Source organism: Perca fluviatilis, chromosome 18, assembly GCF_010015445.1.
Source record: "Perca fluviatilis chromosome 18, GENO_Pfluv_1.0, whole genome shotgun sequence".
Taxonomy (NCBI): Eukaryota; Metazoa; Chordata; class Actinopteri; order Perciformes; family Percidae; genus Perca; species Perca fluviatilis.
In genome coordinates, this window is record NC_053129.1 from 19,886,212 (window position 1) to 19,908,246 (window position 22,035).

Consider the following 22,035-nt stretch of genomic DNA (forward strand, 5'->3'; position numbering starts at 1 on the left):
TGAGTCTACAAATCACATGTCAATAGGAACATGTTGCTGTTATTTTGTCACTTATTGGGAGCAGTAGGATTGCTGGAACCAGTCACCTGCATGTTACGTGCTGGCCTGCTACTGGTGGAGCCGTCAGACAGCCTTACAGCACGCACGGAGATGAGAAGGGTATGTATCAACTTGTCTAACTCTGGGGGTTACGGTGAATAAGCTAAATTCCCAATAAGTCGGTGTGTTCCTTTAAACACCGAGAGATATTGAAGAGATAACTTCTGCAATATAATTGGTTTTAGAAAATGTACTATACTGTGGATGTATGGTGATATTGCAATATAAACATGACATATACCATGATATGTATACCCGTGATTTCCAAAAGAAGCAATGAGCTTGACTCAAATTAAAATCACATCTCCCAGGTAAGTTTGACTATTTACTGTAGTGATGGTAACGGTACAAAACACATTTAAATTGGATCAAAAAACTATGTTGCTCTGTAGACATCTGTGCCTGTTCTTTCCTGACTGATAAAGTTGTGGCATTTATGCTTCTATGGAAGCGTTACTTATAAATTAATGTGGGGTCCCACCAATATATATGTAATGACCAGTCATTGAATGCTTACAAAAGCTAAAAGAAAACTAGTGTTCTCCCCTTGATAGCCCACAGATTATTTAACACAGTGGATGGTCACTGAACTCATCCTGCTTCATGTTGGTTTACATGTAAACCAGCAACAGTGAACACAACATCTGTGTGCGTGACTCACACGAGTGTGCCAACATTTTTGGCTGTTCTGTATCCTCTGCTCACCATGCACAGTTGATCACTCACAGGTCTACCTAGCTTCAACCCCCACCCCCCATCCCAATGTCTGACTAAACATTTCACTCTTGAACGAGGAACATCCCTACATGTGTCACGGCATGTTTTATTCATTGCACTTTGCTCAACTCAGTACTACTTGCACTTTACCGTCTTTGTACTCGTTTTCTGTTTGTTTTTTATTGTAATTGTTCTACAATTTAGTTCCTCTTTTATTCAAAATCACCCATTCCTTCACCTAACCCTATGCATGAAAGGGGGTAAAGTATGTAACTACAGTATGTGAGAAACAAAAAGCAAATTAAAACAGTGAATCTCATCTGAACATACTTTTCTGCTAGGAGTCTCTGGGATGTGTGCACATCTGGAAGCCTAATCATTTGAAATTCTAAAGGCTTTTAAGCAAATGACTCATCTTCCCACTTCAGACTACAGTCTTTCCAGTCACAAAACTAAGATGGTAAATAACAAATTGGAGTTTTAGAGAAAAGGAGAAACTTGGCCCTGGATTTATAATATATCTATTATATACTGTATGCACAGGTTCTGCTTTGGTAAGCGATTTAACAGTCATGTCAGGAAAGCTTATTTTAACAGACCTTAAGGAGAGACAGGACAACAGAGAGAGATGAAGGGAAGATAACGAGAGGCATGTAACAAGTGCCAGAGAAAATAACAGTCAAGGAGGGTAAACAAGCAGTAGAAAAGAAAAACATTGGTAAACAGAGAAATGTAGATAATGAAAGAACAGCACGTCATGTGAGAGACACAAAGAGAAGAAAAGAAAATTGGCAATAGAAGAAGAAACCTCTTACGGAATACAGAAACAGAGACACAGAAGGACTAATAGAAAAAGCAGAAGCAGAGCGAGACTATAGAGTACATAAAGAAACAGTTAGAGCCCAGAGGGACTCTGGGTGGCTTTGTGGCCCTCCATAATGGCCTGCAGCCAGTGCGGTGATATAACGGTGTCATTAAATAGGGGATACAGGCCATTAGTTTGGTTGGCTGGAGTGATAGGGGGAAGAGAGCCTGACAGCACACAAATAGCTTCCATGCAAGATGGAGGGAGAGCAGAGATCAATCAGATAGATGGGAGTGGGCCGGGGTGGACAATACAAACAGAGAAGGTGTGGGGGGGCTGTTAGCAGTCAGGAGAGGAGGGGAAGAAGAGGAGAAGGGGAGTGGAGGCCTAAAGGGCAACGTAAGGGACTATACCCTTTAAAGGCTTGAGGGGTGTGGGCAAGGTGAGTGTGCATGTGTGTGTGTTCAAATCAGTTTGAACGTGCATAAATTCACGAGATAAAGCACTATTGACCTCAAGCACTGCACAACCAATGACACTGCATACATCACCCCTGCCACGTCTCCATCGCATATCTCCCCGACCTTCAGCTAAACATCTTTCATGCTGCCCACACTGTGCCGTATGCTTTGGACTGATAAAACATCATTCACTTCAGTGTCTGCGGCTGCGCCATGTTTGAATGCTGTAAGTCCACTACTGTGTAGTCTCTGTGTAGGCGGCCAAACAAAGCTAAGCTACACAGACTGATCTGTATTCCCTATACTGAGTCAAGTCACAATTCACCTTACAGTATGTCTGAACTGTGACAGGAAGATTACATTTAGTTCTTGGGTGTAAAGACACCTGTGTGCCTGTCATAGTTAAGATTATTTCTATAGAATGGGATTTCTTCATATATTGAATGTAACCAAACCTTACTTATATAATACATGGTGTGTAAGCTTTTCAATACAGCAACCAAATACAGTATGTCTTGAATTTAATTATGTATAGTGTTGGAAATCTCAGTGATGTTTATGTGGTTTGTTTATTGACACCACTTTATATAGGCAAATTAATCACTAGCAGTTCAGGTGGCAACTATCTTTCCTTTATGACCTCTATAAGGTGCCTTATGTTCAACTGAATGGCATGGAATGTTAAACCCTCGTTAAAGTTGGCATATATTGATATTCAGCTTGACTCATCTGTGCAGTTGAGTTTTTAGTCATAAATTAACAGTAATCCTTTCGTGAATTACTGGTGTCTCAGTTAAAAATCAAAAGGAAAAGTCTTAAAAATATCCTGATGGACATAGTGAGCACTCACCAATAGTGCTTGAAAGATACTGAAATAGATGTTGAATCCTCATCATAGTGGTTAATACTGCAGGGTAATTATATAATAAGGTGTCCCAATCTGTTGAGCTTTTATTTCTTCCCAAATCACTTCACTGATGCATTGTTATGTTGTGAAATAAAACCAAGTCATTACAGCTCTGGCTCTTCACTACTGCCTGCTTGCAGTGTTGGTGATTATTATACAGTTAACAATGAAAGCAGAATAGAAACTTAGCTGTAAACAGAAAACATTTGAGTGTAATCAGTCAGTTGGCGACCAAAAATATTTTTTGTCATTACATGGTTTAAAGAACTTCAAAGAGGCTTGCAAAAGGTTTTGTGAACAGTATATGTAAAATACTTATTGTGTGCCCCGTTCTCCTCCATCCTACCCGACCCCCATCCTCCCTATCTTTATCCCTCTACGGTCCTGATTTATGGTCCCATCCCTGCCTGAACTCATTCCCCTCTCCTTCACTCCTCCTCATGCCGACCACAGACCCACACAGACAAATTACAAGGCAAGTCATATGCTTGTGCTAAAAGTATACACTTTCAACTGTGTACAGCAGCATGTGTTTGAGAGTATGAGGGTAAAGACAGGGTGGGGGTAGGGATGAAGAGTGGCATTAATAGGAAACACACCCCTCCAACAACTGTCCATCTTTCTTTTACATTTCTCACACACTTCTCTCCTCAAAGTCACCACACTACTTCACTACCTTGCTATTATAGTGATTATATTTTACATGTCTTTAATGAATAATGGTTGAGAAAGGAAAGGAGAGTGTGGGTTTTTTCCATTTACAAGACAACTTCATTTGGTTATGAGTGCTTGTGGAGGAGTTGAACTGTGTGGGAAATCTCTGCAACCTGCAGAGGAGGCCATTTTAACCTGGCCCAGAAAATTCTGTGGTACAATCCTTTTACACTCCACTGCTTTTGCTGCAGTGCCCTGTATTATACGCCCATCCCTCTATCCTTCCATCTTTCTTACTCTCCGAGTCCCCTCCGACTGCAACCCCACCACACACTTAAACTGCAACTGAGCTGATCCTTATCCACTGTCTCTCAAGCCAGTACTTCAGGCTAAAAGGAGGAAAGTCGGGCTTATTTATGAAGGGAGATAAAGCCAAGGACCACATGCACGGATGCGTCAGACACACGCACAAGTGTACACACACAATCACTCATAATCTGTGTCTAAACGTGGAAACTTCACATGAATATGAACAAGGAGCCTTATGCCAAAATGACACAAAGAGCGGCTCTGTTGCTACTTGGGTATTCTCCCTAGTAAATATGTAGATGTGTATCTAATAAGATAAATGTTAATATCTTAACCTCTGCAGAATAAGATAGTGTGCCTAGTGTGCGTGAGAGGAAGGGTGCGTCAGTGTGTCTTTGCCCTTTAACCTCTGAAGGATAATGGACTCAGTTACCAGCTGAGACACCCTGGCTTCCACAATTAGGTCATACACAATTATGCAATAAGGACAGCTACAGTGTGTGGACAGTGTGAGGAGAAAGGGGGGTGAGGGGCGAGGCAGAAGAAGAAGCTAGAAATGGTAAGAGTAGGGCAGGTGGAGGAAGAGGAGAGGTAATGTGAAAAAGGGTGCAAAGCAATCCAAAGGAGGGAAGCCTCTAAATGGGGAAGAGGGGAAACATTCAGGATGGAACAAAAAGTAAGATTAGGTTTAACAATCTGTGAGTAATCTGGATATGCACGAGTCTATTCCGCAACTGTGTTTAAAACACAAACCATGATTCTTCAAAAACCAGGAAACAAACCATTGGCTTGTAAAAAGGTATCAACGCCTGTGCTTGCATTCACAGAAAAGATATAAGCAGCGAGCACAGCCCAGTGAGCATTTTAATGTCTCTTTGTAAGAGACAAGGAAGCAGTTAGAGTAGCATTGTGTAAAGCCGTAAACATACTGCTGGCCCATGGGAAATCGATACGGCGCCTTAGAGCATAGTATTATACCGCTGTGATTCTCCATTTTTACTTTGCACCCACTGCACACTCCTCTAGCTACGTTATCCTGTCATCCTGCCCCCCTCTCTCAAGATAACCTGGCTTACCTGACAGTCTCGCCGATTATCACATTCCATTTTATTATTGCTCACCACAGATACAGCCTGACCAACAGATCCAATTTCTCCTCACAAAGAGAAGGCCTTTAGTGGGTAAACGAGCATCCAGCCAAAGTGAAACTCAGAATGTTTCCAATAGAGGCAGCGGTTTGTAGGATTGGGGGTGAAAAATGACACCTTCTCGTAGCTGCCTGCTCCTCTAATAACAGCTATTAACACTGGAGGGGGGGAGACAGGCGAACTCCATCACACAGATGACCCACAAACACACTCAAAGGCACGTCAACAAGTGCACATCTAATTTGGTGCACTAAGAGGTGAAGGTGTGATTGGTTGTTTCAAAAAAAGAGGTAGAGTACACGAATAGTGTGTGTGTGTGTGTGTATGTGAGATATTACTCACATTCCTCTTCTTTGGGGTCCAGCTGTGTGACACTGATGGAGAGGCGGTCCACACGCTCTTGCAGGGAGTTGACCCGGAAAGAGAAGGTGTGGGCCTCATTAAACAGCTCTCCAAACAGGTCTTCTGCATATTTACCTACACACACACACACACACACACACACACACACACACACACACACACACACACACACACACACACACACACACACACACACACACACAAATATCTTAGCATGATGTTCTACAGCCTAATTACAAAATGTGTTTTTACACTTATGAAGATCACACCAAAGTGTTAAAATAGGAAGTGTGGAATGGTTAAATTAAATTTTTGTGGTGAGCTAGGATTTTAAAACTGAGTGTGTGGAAATCTGATTCTCTTCTACTCTGAGTCGACTCAGACAAAATCTTGATTTGAGAGCAGCCCTACACGGTTTCCTCACAAACCTACCCTCAAAAAATATGCAATTGTGAAAATTGATCATGGATGTTAAGAATTATCAAATTGTCAGGTAGTTTTCTAAATAGCTGCCTGCAATGTACTTTCAAGGAAATAAGCAGAAAAGAATGAAAACGGCCAAGTAGGCAATAGCTGAATCAGTACCTAATATCCAAATGGTCCGCTAATTGACTTACAGGGAGCTGAGGTGCATGTGTAGTGTGTGTACAGTGTGTGTACAGTGTGTGTGTGTGTGTGTGTCTATTTAAATAACTGTATGAGAGAATGAGTGTGTATCTGCGTGTGTGTGTGTGTGTGTGTGTGTGTGTGTGTGTGTGTGTGTGTGTCCCTGTGCTACTGACTGAGGCTACTGAGCTGGCGTATGACGTTGGCCAAGGAGATGTTAGTCACACACTCCAGCTCATTTTTGATGTTTCTTGGCAGCACTGTGTGGCACAGGTGCCTGGGCTCGATGGTGCGCTTCACCAGCGGCATCCTTCTGCTGCGACACCACTACCTACAGGAGTCAGGGGCAGGGGGACAGGACAGAAAGAAGAAATAGAAGACAAAACTTTGTTAGTGCGACAATTCTTGTTACATACCTTGAGATTTTGCTGTTTACAACAATAGAAGAGAGAGATAGAAAGGGGAAAAAACACTTGTTTCACTGGTTGCTTTGCTGTGACAACACGAGAATTATCACAACAGAGCAATGGAGAGAAAAAGCATAGGAGCAAGAGAGATGACAACGTGACGCGAGTTCAAGGGTAAAATGGGCATGTGGAGAGGGAATACAATGTGAGAAGTGTAGTTTAGCAGGATGCTGGAGGAATAGAAAATGCTACAGAATAGCAGGGAAGTCATGTTTTGACATTGCTCACAGCCATGTTGCCTCATCCGTTTCATCGACTTAGCACTGTCTTGTCCTTTTCATCATGCATAGCCAGGCTAACAAACCTCAGCACTTTGTCTGCCCACTCAGCCATGCTAATGGCATTAAGGCTGCAGTGCTGGGCTGCTTAATGTAGGTCCAATTCAAAACAAAGGATGACTTTCCAAAACCACAGAAGACGCCAAGGCTGCAATGATCCAGAACCAAAATATGTTTACAGAACTTGATACACCTTTCTACCTCAAATAGCCACAAGCTATAAAAACAACAAAGCTAATGCTAGATATATGACAGATACGTCCGGACGTTAGTTTATAACGTGAAAAGGATCTCGTAAAAATAAGAAAGGCCTCTCTTTATGACAACAAACTGAGCAAACAAAAATGTGTGGCAATCCATCAAATAGCTGTTGGAAAAATGTCCTATATAATTGCAAGTAATAGCTTAAACAATGAGAGTAAAGACGGAATAACAAAAAGCATGACAGCAACGTTACACAGCACAAAATGGACATGTAATGAAAAGAAAGGTGAGAAATGAGAGCAAAGAAATCAGGAGGGAAGTGGGCAAAACACCATCTACCGGCACAACTCCCATTGTGACGACACCAGTTAATCATGCTAACAACACCTCGTCTCTCTGCTCTAATTCTATAATTAGAGCAAGTGTGAGCAATCAGAGATCAGGTGCTTGCATGGACTGACTGATTTACTGAGATTGACAGTGATGAGGCCTTGTTAAAGCACTGATTCAGCTTTAATTGACGTCTGGTACTTTTAATATCCTGCTGTATTCGTAGCGGTGTTACCGACACTATAGAATAAACATGATTATTGACCGTAACCATAAAAATGTAGGTCAAGGAAGGCTATTCTAGGAGGTGGCCCAGCTATGGATAGTTAGGGGGAAGGGAGAGGGAGTCCAGTAGAAGGCTTTGTTGAGGTGATTCATCTTGGACGTGTCTTAAATGGGGGCAAAAATGCCTATAAAAGGAAAGGATGAGAACACGTACCTCTCTAAGCTGTTGCTCAAGTGGTTTGAATAAGATGTGCGGGTGATGTTACTGCCAAAACAAAACCAAACAGCGTCAAATCGCTGCCCACTTCTAAAATAAAAAGATGTCCTCTGTACTCTTTAGGGATTTATTTCATTTCCTAACAGTCCCTCCCTCCGTCCATCTCACACACACACACACACACACACACACTTTCCTGATTGGGTGCACCTCTTGTCCCAGTGTGTGCGACATTTTCCACAGCCTACGGAAATCTTAGTAATTGAGGCCAAAACCCGAACAACCACTCACCAAGGTGATGGTGTAAACTAAGTTGTTACAGTGTTGACCTTTAACATACAGGCCCAACACTACTTATGTAACATCTACTCTATGTTTAGGAGGGTCATCTTAAAAACACACAAAAGCAAGAAAATGGATACCAAACCACAATCTCAAATTCAAAATGGCTGGCACTAAAAGAAGCTTTTTTGTTCAGCGTTACATGATTGATGTGATGGTATCACTCTCATGTCTGTGCGCCAGTTACTTGTTAGAGTTTCACTGGTTGCTGGGCAACTGGCCCAGACCAAGAAATAATTCAACACATAGCCTCACGTAAAAAAAGCGCTTTGCTGTTTTTACACTTCAGTTTTGTACAGATTCAACAAACAAGGTATAAACGGTTTATCAGTGAGCTTTAAAAGGTAGCTGAAGGACAGAGCCAGGCTAGCTGTTTCCCCATTTCCAGTCTTTGTGCTAAGCTAAGTTAGCTGGATACTGGCGGTATTAATCTTCTTATCTAACTCCCGTAAGAAACTGAATAAGTATATTTCCCAAGAACTTTTCCTTTAATGTACAAAACATCATCATACAAATAATAATACTAATGTATTACCTATTCTTCTTAAAGTTGCATCTCCCTTTGCACAATCTCCATCCCAACTCTCTCAGAGTAGAAACACTCTGCTCCTCCTTACACCATCCCCTCCTTTGGGATCAATTTAGATTTAATATCAGAAATCAATATGGCATTTATTTTTCCTTTATTCAGCTCATCAGTTCACTTCATGAGGACAGTAAGTGTTCATATGTTTTGTACATTCAGCATATCTCTGAGGCACAGGTGTACAGAGAAACAGAGACAGATAAATAGAGAAGCAAACAAAAATGTAATCAGTCAATCATAACTATTTATTTCTCTGCCGTGCATACACACTAGCTTATTTAACACACACGCAGATGATGACGAATGTTATCTGCCGGGCAACTTCACGCTGTTTTGTACCCCCTCCCTTGCGTATCGCTTTCTTTCCTCTCCCCATAAAGGAATGTTCCTCCTATCTAGTGGGTCATAAGAGTTATTTCTGAGAATGACGGTGAACAGGTTTGCCTAAAGCGGGGGATAAAAAAAAAAGATGGAAAATTAGGCTTTCAGATGGCAATGAAAGAAAGATGACAAAGATGGAGAAACATCCATTTAAGGCAGATGTGGGAGACATTTGCAGGATTATTACCTCTATTCTTATGAATTAAAAAAACAAATACTTCATGTATGACAGAGAAGCACAGACCTAAGATAAAATGATGGCGTCCAAGCAAAACAGCAAAGATAATCAGCATTCACTCCTCTTTAAGCCCCATAACATAAAAGACACATAAAAATAGGTGTTAAGTGATGATATTGATTCTGCGGTTGCCTGTCTGATCTCCAGAGGGTGGGCTTTTCAAAGTTACAGTTTCCTTCGATTTCAAATGAAGATTTAAGGAATGACCCCAAAAATGCCCTGCTCAGAGGTTTGGCACAAACGTAAGCAGTTAAGAGGCTCTGTGTTTGAAAGTCATCCATATGATCATAAAACCAAATTGACTGTTATTTAGCTTGATTCATGTTTATCAATAAACACAGACAAAAGGTGAGAGGAAGAGTACTGTATCCTCAGCAATTCTTCTATGGGCTAGTTCTAGTTTGTGCTCCACTTCCATCCCTGTTTTGGTCCCTATTGTAGTGCGTGCAAGCAAGGTTACAAGATTGTTTCTTTGCATAATGTATCAGGAAAACATCATCTTAGGATATTTCTTATTTCCTTTACAGTATCATGTGCTTAATTAAATTTTCTCGATATTTGTTGACACGTCATTAGTGAGTAAACACCGTTGAACTCGACTCGCTTTTCAAAGAATTCCTCAGAATGTGTCGGCACAGCGCCACGTGTTTGTGTGTGTGATTAATGACTGCAGCATAGATTTGCTGCCTCGCTGATTGGACATGAGTTAACTCAAGACTGCTGTCCACAGGAGGGAACATTTTCACACACACACACACACACACACACTCAATGCCCTCACTACTGTATGAACACACACAAACACACACACACACACACACACACACACACACACACACGCACTGCGGTTCCATACCATACTATGACAATGATTACATATGACAGCGCTGCTCTCGTCATTTTCTCACGGGTTCCCATGTCTCTTACACATCATTTTGGTTCTGACAGTAAGAGAGAAATAAAATGAAAGCGGCAGCAAGAGAGAGAAAGAGACAGTCAACTCAAACTCATTAGAATTTATAAAACCATAACATTGTGACAGCACTTAACGAGGTGGAATCACAAGATTTAACCCAGAGAAGTCACTAAACAAACGGTTTACTCCACAAAGAGTGGTTCACCGGATAAACACAGGATGTTCATCATGACTAGTTAATGGCAAGGTTCTTTTTTTTCTCCATGTAAGATGGAAGGAGTTTCACTAACCACAGAGCTCAGACAAGAATTTAACACATTCAACTGTTCCACAATGACTGATTTTGTCAGGGAAAAAGCAAATTAGCACAAGTGGTGAGAAGTGCCTCATTGAAGTCATTCAATATGAGCTCTGCTGACATATTTAACTTTAAAGTGAAGAGTCCAGCAGAATATATTATTTCTAATGGGCAGATGTAGTGTGACGAGACAGTAAATTATAAAGACATTATGTTTTGATGCGTCCGCACCGGCGGATTCCACCAGGCGCCACGTTCTGGCTGCGCCGTGATTTTCTGCCGTGCGTCATACCATGCGTCTTAGAAGCATAGTGTCTTACTTGTTGATTGGCTGATTGAGTTTTTTTGGGTCATTTTCCCTGGATATTTGTGCCTTTGCCATAAAGTAAGTAGTCTACATAAATAAATGGCATGAATCAAAGTTTTGTGGTTGAAGTTAGTAGTTGTTCTAATAGTATTGTGATGTGATATACGATCGGGAATCTGAACAGGGTGTTTATTTAAAAAATTGACAGGACGCGCTAGCCCTTCCACTTCCTGCCCAACCCGTGTAACACCCAGCAGCTCCGTCAAAAATAGGCCTAGCGCATATTTTTAGCGGAGCAGAGCGGCGAGCCTTCTGGGATGCTTTTGGGACACGCAGCACAGACGCCTGGTGAAATGTAGTGTTGCAGAGAAGTTAATTACTTACAGGTAACCAAATACACTCACCTAAAGGATTATTAGGAACACCCTACTAATATCGTGTTTGACACCCTTTCGCCTTCAGAACTGCATTAATTCTTCGTGGCATTGATTCAACAAGGTGCTGGAAGCATTCTTTAGAAATGTTGGCCCATACTGATAGGATAGCATCTCGCAGTTGATGGAGATTTGTGCGATGCACATCCAGGGCACGAAGCTCCCGTTCCATCACATCCCAAAGATGTTCTATTGGGTTGAGATCTGGTGACTGTGGGGGCCATTTTAGTACATTGAACTCATTGTCATATTCAAGAAACCAATTTGAAATGATTCGAGCTTTGTGACATGGTGCATTATCCTGCTGGAAGTAGCCATCAGAGGATGGGTACATGGTGGTCATAAAGGGATGGACATGGTCAGAAACAATGCTCAGGTAGGCTGTGGCATTTAAACGATGCCCAATTGGTACTAAGGGGCCTAAAGTGTGCCAAGAAAACATTCCCCACACCATCCATGTTCTCATTCTGTTTACGCCAAATTCTGACTCTACCATCTGAATGTCTCAACAGAAATCGAGACTCATCAAACCAGGCAACATTTTTACAGACTTCAACTGTCAAATGTTTGTGAGCTCATTCAAATTGTAGCCTAATTTTCCTATTTTTAGTGGATGATGAGTGGTACCCGGTGGGGTCTTCTGCTGGTGTAGCCCATCCGCATCAAGGTTGTAAGTGTTGTGGCTTCACAAATGCTTTGCTGCATACCTCGGTTGTAACGAGTGGTTATTTGAGTCAAAGTTGATCTTCTATCAGCTGGAATCAGTCGGCCCATTCTCCTCTGACCTCTAGCATCAACAAGGCATTTTCTCCCAGAGGACTGCCGCCAGGGCTGGACTGGCCATCGGGCATACCGGGCATTTTCCCGGTGGGCCAATGCACTTTTGGGCCGAATCGCCGATATAAATAGGCCTTTTTTATTTTTTGGCCAGGCCGGCCCATAAAGAACTCACAGCGGCCCATTGGTTAATTTTCTTCATTGGCACTGGCCTGACCCAATCAAATCCAGGAACCCCCTTCCCCACTCCAGGCCGCAAATTTACAAATCCCACTAAGGCCACGCCTCCCGGCCCTGAAACGCGAGCTGTAATATTATGCTGGAAGTTTAGCATTCATGTTAAAATGGACAAACGACCACCAAAGCGCAAGGGAGGTGCAGAGAAATTACAGGAGAAAAGGATTAAGAATCTACAGACTGATTCCTCAAAATGTGCCAACACTTCTGACATGTTTGGGGCTGTAGTAGCTGCTTCAACATCAGCATTACCTGAAGCTGAGGAGGAGGAGAGGTGGCTGGCTATACAGAGAAGCAGAAAGAAGGAGGAGAGTGACCATGACAGGGCCATGGGAGCAAGTGAGGAAAAGATGGAAGAGAGAGTAGATGACGATGTGGTAAGGAGTAGGCAAATTAACAGGGACTCTCAGGAAGGGAGGGAGGCTCTGTGTGTGTGTGTGTGTGTGCGTGTGTGTGTCACATCATAACGACAACAAGCAGTTTGGCTGTACCATTAAAGTTAGTGGCTGTCAGGTAACCTAACTAAGCTTACATTGAAAATGCTAGCGGTTAGCCTGTTGGGTAGCTGAAAAGTCTGTGTATCTATAAAATCAGTGTTGATACAAGCATCAGTGTTCCTTGAAATGTTTAATTAGATTCTCTTGTATTGGTGCTCTTTTCCAGGGCATATACTACACTCCGCTTTATTGTAGCTTTTGGGAAGGGTTATGGTTGTGGTTATAGTATTTAGCAGACACTTGTGTCCAAAGTGACAAAATATGAATCTTACAATAGTTAAAATTAACAGTAAACTGTTTTTAAAGTTGCTAAGCCAATATTAAGCAAAATAGTAATAATAACAATAATGGCAATACAATATCAAATATCAATAATACAAAATAATAAAAATACCATAAATATACAAATCATAACTCTAAGAATGAATACATTATTTAAGTGTAAGATCAACAGATAAGTCTTGAGACCCCTCTTGAAGGATCCAAAACGATCACATGAACACAGAACACTAGGCAACTCATATCATAGAATGCACGCATATTTTAAGAGGACTGTCTGCAGGGAATGACTGATGTCTGACCAATCACGCTGGGTGTGGGCCGCCTGGGCCAAAAATGCCTGGGCCAATTTTTTGTCCCAGTCCAGCCCTGACTGCCGCATACTGGATGTTTTTCCTTTTTCAGACCATTCTTTGTAATCCCTAGAAATGGTTGTGCGTGAAATCCCAGTAACTGAGCAGATTGTGAAATACTCAGACCAGCCCGTCTGGCACCAACAACCATGCCACGCTCAAAGTTGCTTAGATCACCTTTCTTTCCCATTCTGACATTCAGTTTGGAATTCAGGAGATTGTCTAGACCTGTACGATATCCCTAAATGCATTGAAGCAGCTGCCATGTGATTGGTTGATTAGATAATTGCATTAACGAGAAATCTTACAGGTGTTCCTAATAATCCTTTAGGTGAGTGTAGAAAGACCGATTACATGTAAAAGCAGTCTGCCACGACTGAGATGCTGACATGAGGCTAACACATAACAATCTACTTAGAGCTAATAAAAGTAGCCATCTAACAAGCCGATGCCCTTTGACTCAAAATATATAAATAAATTAAAAATATATATATTTTATATATTTATATTATATATATATATATATATATATATATATATATATATATATATATATATATATATTATAAAATATCTGGTGAAAAGTTTTACATATCTGCAAAACCAGAGGCCTTTCAGATCATCCCAGATAAAGAGAGTTGCAGACAGAGTTTGCATATGAAGTGGCTATTCGAATAAGACACCGCACAAACTGAACCTGATGAGCAGCAAGTTAAAATATTTCACTTAAGAGTTTTTTTTGTACACAAAGTTCTCCCAAACAGTATGTGAAAAAGTAATGTAGGTATATCTTACACTAACTTACAAATGTAGCACCATTGCAGTATTCACACACGTCGTGTATCGTGCAGTCTGGATTTTGATAACCCATGTGACATGCCCACATGTCACTTCCAAAAACTCTCCATGTCCACTGTGCTTACTTTTAAAGACCGTAGTAGAGTTAAATATACATGTGGGTGAGTAGAACTCTTTTTAGCCTGACTAATTTATTATTATTCTTACCAGACTAACAAACCGTCTATTCCTAGTTTTAGCTAATGGTCAATCATGGCCAGTGAGCTCTATGGTACCTAGTTGATGGTCCACAATGGGCTGAAAGCCTATAAGGCATTATGACTGCCTGGTGATTACTCTGAGACAGATTTCTGACTATTCAGCACACAATAGCGGCTTTATGAAAGAATGAATTTGGAGGACATAATTGACAGATCTAACACTGAGAAAATTACACTCTTCCATTTTCAATTATATCCTAATTTAATGAACGAAGCAGCTGAAAGATCTTTGTGAGAGAACTATGGTTTCCCTATACGTCCCCTTACTTGTCCCCTTGGTTTTTCCTCCTTCACTGACTGTGCCTTGCCAGTAAAATAGAGCAGGGCCATCACTGCAGCCCATATACAGTAAGTACTAAATGATCAGAGATGATCACTGCACAAAGAAATGTTTCACATACCTGCGCTTTCCCTTCTTTTATTTTTCCACCCAGTCTACAGGCTAGCCAGCCTGTTTTGTCTCTGTACAGCCCTTACTGACTGTCCTCCTACTTTTACGATCCATACATCTTGGGTGGTGCTTCCCACTGTCACGTATCACCATGGCAACGGCTGCAGTGGGATGTCATTGGTCACTTTATATCATCCCAAGGGAAGCAAAGGCAAAGGTGGAAAAAAAGAATGAATGGGCTAAGATCAGGGTGATGGGTCAATGATAGCCACTGATAAATTAATGCAATATGAGAGAGAATAAGAGGGAGATCTGGGATTGCTCATCCATTGTGTGTGAGTACAAAGCAGGGTGAGGGACGGCACGTGCCAGTGGAGAGGAGGGGGCCTCCATTGGTGCGGCTCACTGCACTCAGGACAATATGTCTAAGCAGAAGCTCTAATGAATCCTAATAGAGCATTTACTTACTCACACTGCCACATAATATAGCCAAGGACCCCTCAGTATGAAGCAGGTCAAGGGCCTTTTACTTGGAGGGCACGGTAGAGACAGACACTCCTTGATACATCATCAGCTACGATTTAATACACACACAGACACAGTCACACAAAAGCAACCAGTATTTCTTGTAGAATGCTTTTTGCAAATTATGGAAAAAGAGGTGAATCATTCTAATGAGAAAGCATGAAAAAAAAGCAAACAGACCACCAACTACATATATCCAAAAAACAACTAATATCCAGCAGGGATGCAATTTTAATTTTAGCCCCGGGTTTGCCATCACAGTCACTGGTTTTGTAAAACTAGTGCTATAGAGAAAGAAACGAGCAGTAAACCACACAGGGAGCCGGTTGGAATTGAAATGAAATGACCTCAGCTTTCTGAAACACGAGAGATCTCATCATTAGGTGTTGTAAAATTCCTGGTCTGAAGAGTTTGTCCAACTGATTTTCTCTCTGGATCACCATGATACAGAATCCAATACCACGCACGGATTAGGAGCCTGGTCCTAACCAAAGGCTGCACAGACTGAGTGCAGGGTTTCTGCAGCGTTCACCACACAGAATGCAATTTAATACATGTTTGACGAGCATGCTGTCCAAAATATGAAAGTTATTATTTATCATTACTTTTTTCAGTACTTCCCCGCAGTATCTATATATACCAATACCTCCTAATGATATAATAATCACACTAATTGACCTGCATAAACAGCAGAACATAAATGGATAGATAATTCACTTACGTTTATTTTAATGTATGCTAAAATCGACATTTGCCCCTTATGAGACGATGTGCATTCTGCTGTGGAGACTGTAGCTACCTATATGACGGGGTTTGCTTTAGGTCTGGTGGTGCTGACTAAAACACCACAAAAAAGGATTGAACAGCCTCCTGTGCGCATAATCTTCTGTCGCAACAATCTCACTTTTAGTTTATAGGTGTATAACACTATATAAAACTTTTTTTGGACACATTACTGCATGTAGAAGGCACAAGGAAATATGTAAGACTTTTGTAAATTAGATCTAAAGACTTCTTAATAGATTCCAAGGCCTTTTTCAGACTTTTCAAGATGTGCAGAAACCCTGTTATTCTAGGACTTAAAATAAAGCCTTCAAATTACCAATAATGGGCTGTTCTCTCCCTAAAACTCTCCCTCAGAGCCAACTCGAAGCTTGAAGATGGTTGCATTCTCCATGTAAAATCAGCCTGAACATTTTGTCCTTTTTTTCTGGTGATTCTGGGAACGCATACGCTACAGCTGTGGACTTGGTTTGTTTCCGACACTATGAACAGCTGCAAACAAAAAAAGACAGACATCTAATCAGAGAAACTGGCAGAGCCACAGCAGCCGATGGCAGAGGGAGCAGGGATCAAACTGACAAAGCTTACCAGCAGCTGGTTTAAATCAGTAATGCAGATATGCAGTGCAGGACAGCTACCGCAGCTCATATGTTGTCAAACTCAAAACTTATCAAGGAGACTTCCATTTCTTTCAGCTAGTTTCCTTTTGTGGCTATGGAGACACAACAGAAAAATGTTGTCTGATGATGTTTTGTTATTTTAACGAGGCAGCTTTACATTTATACATGTTATTTGTTCTTTTGTTTATTTTCTCTCTCATTTGCTCATAAGGATAACATTTTATCTTCATTTCCTTTAAAAAAACGGCCTGAAACTATCACAAATTTTGAGATAATAAAATGCTGATGTCTTCCTGTGGCTTCAACTAAATGAGATGTCCTTAGGAAGATGGAAAAGACTGAGATTTGTGGACTCTGAGCAAATGTTAGGAAGAAGGCCTAATGATGAACTTTGCTTTGGCCGCAGCTATGAACATTTTTGCATTCAGACTTAGTCAGAAGACATGTTGTACAAACTAGTGGATTTTGAGCTTACCCTAGACCTAATGCTTTGCCGCTGCTGGTAGGAACAGACTGTCGAATTTGACAGGAGAGGAGAGCTGGCGCCTCTGCACAGTAAGAGGTCCCTCGTGCACATGTGCAGAATTAAATAACATGCGCAAAATTACTGGAATTCTCTGAAAGCAAATGAGGTTGGAAGAAGTTCTTATCAAAGATCTATGCAAATAGTAGGCCAATATCACTCAAATAACCACACATACACACACACACACACACACACGCACACACACACACGCACACACACACACACACACACACACACACACACACACACACACACACACACACACACACACACACACACACACACACACCTCCATTTGAGAGTTTAACATCCCCTTTCCCCTCTCCCCTCTCCCCCCTCCTTACCCATCACAGCAGATCATGTTGGCAGAACATATCGTTGCATGTGCCAATGTGTCTTCCTGCCAATTAAAATTCTGTACCAGCCGGCACCCCTTCAGCGGTGAGATGACACCTTGCAGGCCCTCACTACTATAAAAAACACACACACACACACACACACACCCACACACACACACCTCCTCTTGTTGTAGAGCTAAAAATACACCTGCAGCACTAGTGCTGTCAGGTTGGGCTCAGACAGTTATGCTAACTAGGTTTGCCGGTAGTCGGAAACTTTACAGGGCGCTTGTGGCAAGGGATACGGGTACATAATAAACTTATTTCCTCGGCTCGATAACTCCGAATTTTTGACTGCACTGTATTCTTTCATGACATTGTTTTTGACATGCTGTCTAACTTGTGCATAAACAAAGGCTGTTCTGTGTAGTGTTGTGTTCCCACTACCTTAGCTCTTAGCTCTCTCGACTCAGTCCATGGCCATTTCTCAAGTACATGTTAGACAGTTAGAGGTCCCAATCAAGCAGGAGTGTGAAGCAAGGCAGTCATTTAACACTACGCCCTGCTTCTCCTCCTGACACAGCCAGCACTGCTAAAAGTGAGCATCCTAGCTCGCTGGCACTTGGATGGTACTCTGATGGCACGGATCCATCGGCTGGCTGGCCTTCTGGGCTGTTATAATGTTGCCAGGCAGCTGTAAACAAGTTTTAGGAGTTGCTTCAGACAACAAGAAAACAAATACCAACTGCAATACTCATCATAATCCCTGGCTATCGTTTGGAGATTTTCTTTTCTGTATTATCTCCATTTCTTTCAAATTAACAATAGCACAAATTATATTGCCATTGCAATACTATTTGTGTGTGGAATTAAACAGTTACAGAGATAGCTATAGAGATGTTTGTCTTTGTGCAGCCATAAAACACGCTGTTGTTGTCTTTCATCCTTCCTACAGGTCTTTGGAGAAGATAAGTATCTGAGCTTTCCATTCATCAAATATCTTTTGTGTATGAGAATAAATCCCTGTGACTCAACAGTGGCTTCCTGTCCACTATGCTTTACATTCAGAGCATGATCAACGATGAACCATATACTGAGTGAGTAGTTGGACACAGCCCACATTGAATTTTGTCACAAAGAGCTTAGATTGCTTTAGACATTCATTTAGCAAACGTGCTTTATGCCACTGTAGACAACGTACACAACTAAATATTCATGGACGTCTGTGTGCCAACATCAATGAGCAGAGTGTCTGATGAACAAACAGACTCAAAGAAGTTTATCTGCTGAGTGCACAGAAACCCACTGGTATGAATAATGAAAGCCTGCTACTCAATAATAAATGTCTGCATGCTCGTACTGTGCAGCTGCACTTGTTTGGCCTGTGAGGTAAATTGCATTATACAAACTCCATGAATGACATGCACACAAACTAACCACTGCAGCAACCCTTGTCAGATGAAAAAATAAATAAAATCACCAAAAAGCGAGCACACAATGCATGCTCACAATCCCAAGACACAGGAGTGCTACTCAAGCCAGCCAAGAGGCTTGTTAGGAGGGCAAAACACTTAGATTAAGTAGACGTGCCTGCCAAATGAAACTTGCAACGTTTCATTCATCAGGTCCCCTCATCTGGTAGTACATTTAAAAAGAATTCCTTAAGAAGACACAACTGTGCTTTGTCACAGACGATGGACCCAGTCTCTCCAGGTAAATGATAGTACCTGTGCACTATTAAATGTATTTTCTCTCTGCATGGGAAATGTGAGTTATAAATCTTAAGAAGACCTTCTGTTGCATCTTACAAAACATTTCCAAGCTCCTGGGCAGAGATGGAGATATTCCAGAGCTTTTTTTGTATTTTTCGGGGGGGGGGGGCACAGAGGGAGAATGAGACAAAGAGAAAGTGAAAGAGGAGGCAGCTTGAGGCACTTTAAAAAAAGACCCCCAAAAAGTGTGTGGGTGGCATCAGGGGACAGGGAGAGATCATCTTCTTCTCTCCATGCCAGGGGCTCTGTGTTAGGGCAGAGAGGCAGCTTAACAAACAAGAGAGGCTTTCTATGAGGGGAGCAAGAGCTGATACCTCATTGATACAGCAACTTTTCAATATATTGCAATACAGTAGGTATTGTGATTAAGTACTGCCCAGTGAACTGTGATGTAGTGATTCACATTAATCTGACTGCTGTAAATATGCCAGAGGGCAACATGTCAAAAGCAAGAACACGTTAGGTGTAAAGATATGGCACCCTGCTTTCCCACATCTGAAGTGCCCTTTAAGCACTCACCTTTTCATTTTTGTAATGTAATCACCCCTTTATCAATCTACCCAGTTTTGGTTAGAAAGTGCAAATTCAGCACTCTGTGGATGAATTGTTCTTCCAATAATTTCCTTTGCTCTTCATTTAAAAATGTGTCATGGTAAGAGAATGAGAAGAAAAGTGGTTTTAAAGTGGGATGATGTAGCTTAGAGGCAAAATGTATTTCAGTCCCTCATGCACCACTGCCTCTTGCAAAGAAGAAAATGTGTAAACACAGGAGGGGGAAAAACTGTTAAAACGTTCACTTCAAAAAGGTGCTGACCATATCCTGGACACTTAATACAATCGATTAACTTATTTTCTTTCCACTGTACATGTAATGTGGCACATGTAATTTACTCCAAACCTAATAAATGAGGACTCTATTTAATTTATTTCTAATTAAAACAACCAGTGCCTCAAGAAACAACACATGTCAATTAAAAAGGATTCAATCTGTAAATATCTTAACAAACTTTGTAAATTTGTAAACCAAGGATGACAATGACCAACTTTTGGTACAACAAATTGCAAAAGTAGGATTTTTTCCCTACAGCTGAACTCTTGTTTTTGTTTTGTTTGTTTTTTAAATCAAACTTTACACATTTTTACATGCTACAACTATGAAACCAACATCTAGGCATGTCACACACACTGCTGCACTGTGAAAGCCACCATGTTTTGTAAAACAATGCTGATAGAACAGGGTCAATTACACCCCAACAACAGATTAAACAACCTATTCACAGCCATTCAGTGAACAGAGTGGAACTTGGCAGCAGCTGAGAGGTGGATATGTGAGGAAGAGAGACAAGAGGAGAATCATGGAGGATTTGTGCGATAAATTGGACCGATCACACAGTGCCCAGGGCAGCTGTGCAAAGTGCTCATAGGCTGTCTCCTGAGTTTGTGGCAGTCTGTGTCTGTGCATGAGATTCAGGGAACACAGTGCTGGCAGACCAGGTGGTTGGTGAAGGTGCCCTTGCTGTGATGAGGCCAGTGGGAGTGCCAGAGAGCCATTTCAAATGAGAAAAAACACGGCTGGTACAGTTTAATGCACACACAAGCAGGCATGTTGCGATGCTGTATTCTAATATACTGCACAGTGCACATTGTAGCCCATCGATACAGAATTCTGTGTTGTTTTTTTTAAATCTGGGTGAAGCAAAATCAGGTATTTCCTTCTAAACACATTATACATGTTAGAAAATATGTGTTAAAAACTTGAAAAGACTGTAAACTGTACAGTACTGAATTGTGGAGTGTGGCCGTTTCTTTTTAACCATTTCTGTGTCCAGGATTTTTCAGGCCTGAAATCATGGTTTGATTTTCCATGACGCATTGTAGTCATCCTTAACATAACCCCTCCCCTACTATTTAAAAAATATGCTTCTACTAACGTTAGAGCGCATAGCATCAATGTAATTTCCTTCACCCCTGCCCTGTATGAGCAGTGCGAGTTCAATAGGTTCAACAAGCTCTCTCCTTCCGTCTGATAAATACATGAAAAAACAACTGTTAAATGCCACAATAATATAAACACAAGCAAAATAGCAGTCACTAAATGTACCTTTGAGTCTTTCAGCCCCAATCGGTTACCCTACCTGTGTGTGCTTTGTGCTGTCTGTCACTCTTTTTCGGCTCAGGGTGTGTGTGCTGTACTACCATAGACTGTGTGTGCTACTGGGTTAACTGCTAACGATAAGATAGATCACTCATTCTTTGGTTGGGGGGGGTGTGTGTGTGCTGTGTTACCGTGTGTGCTACTATTTTAGTATTACAGTTGAAAAACAAACTCGTCTTTTGGTGAACAAACTATGTCATGGAAGTACTGGTTTTCTAAATGACCTCACATATATAAATTGGCATTTCTGTACAATTTCTTGTAATTCACTGGTTGCCATGTACACAAATTGTAAGCTAATATCAGCTGATATTATTAAACATTTAGAAGGAAAAACAACTAAAATAGCATCCAGCTATTCATTAAACAGGTCTAAAAATGATGAATTCTATAAATCACAGTCTTTATGCCAACACAAACACACTTTGGCAC

The 22,035-nt window shown here is 41.3% G+C and overlaps 1 protein-coding gene across 4 annotated transcripts in view; it reads right to left on the minus strand.

Moving 5' to 3' along the window:
• Nucleotides 1-22,035, minus strand: part of wasf1 (WASP family member 1) — a 55,230-nt gene that overhangs the window by 22,463 nt on the left and 10,732 nt on the right. For all 4 annotated transcript variants that reach the window (XM_039782048.1, XM_039782049.1, XM_039782045.1 and 1 more), the window contains 2 exons: nucleotides 6,246-6,400; nucleotides 5,443-5,577 (listed from right to left, as the gene is read on the minus strand). In XM_039782048.1, the coding sequence (XP_039637982.1) occupies nucleotides 5,443-5,577; nucleotides 6,246-6,378 (268 nt within the window). In that variant the 5' untranslated portion in view covers nucleotides 6,379-6,400. The remainder of the gene's footprint in view (nucleotides 1-5,442; nucleotides 5,578-6,245; nucleotides 6,401-22,035) is intronic.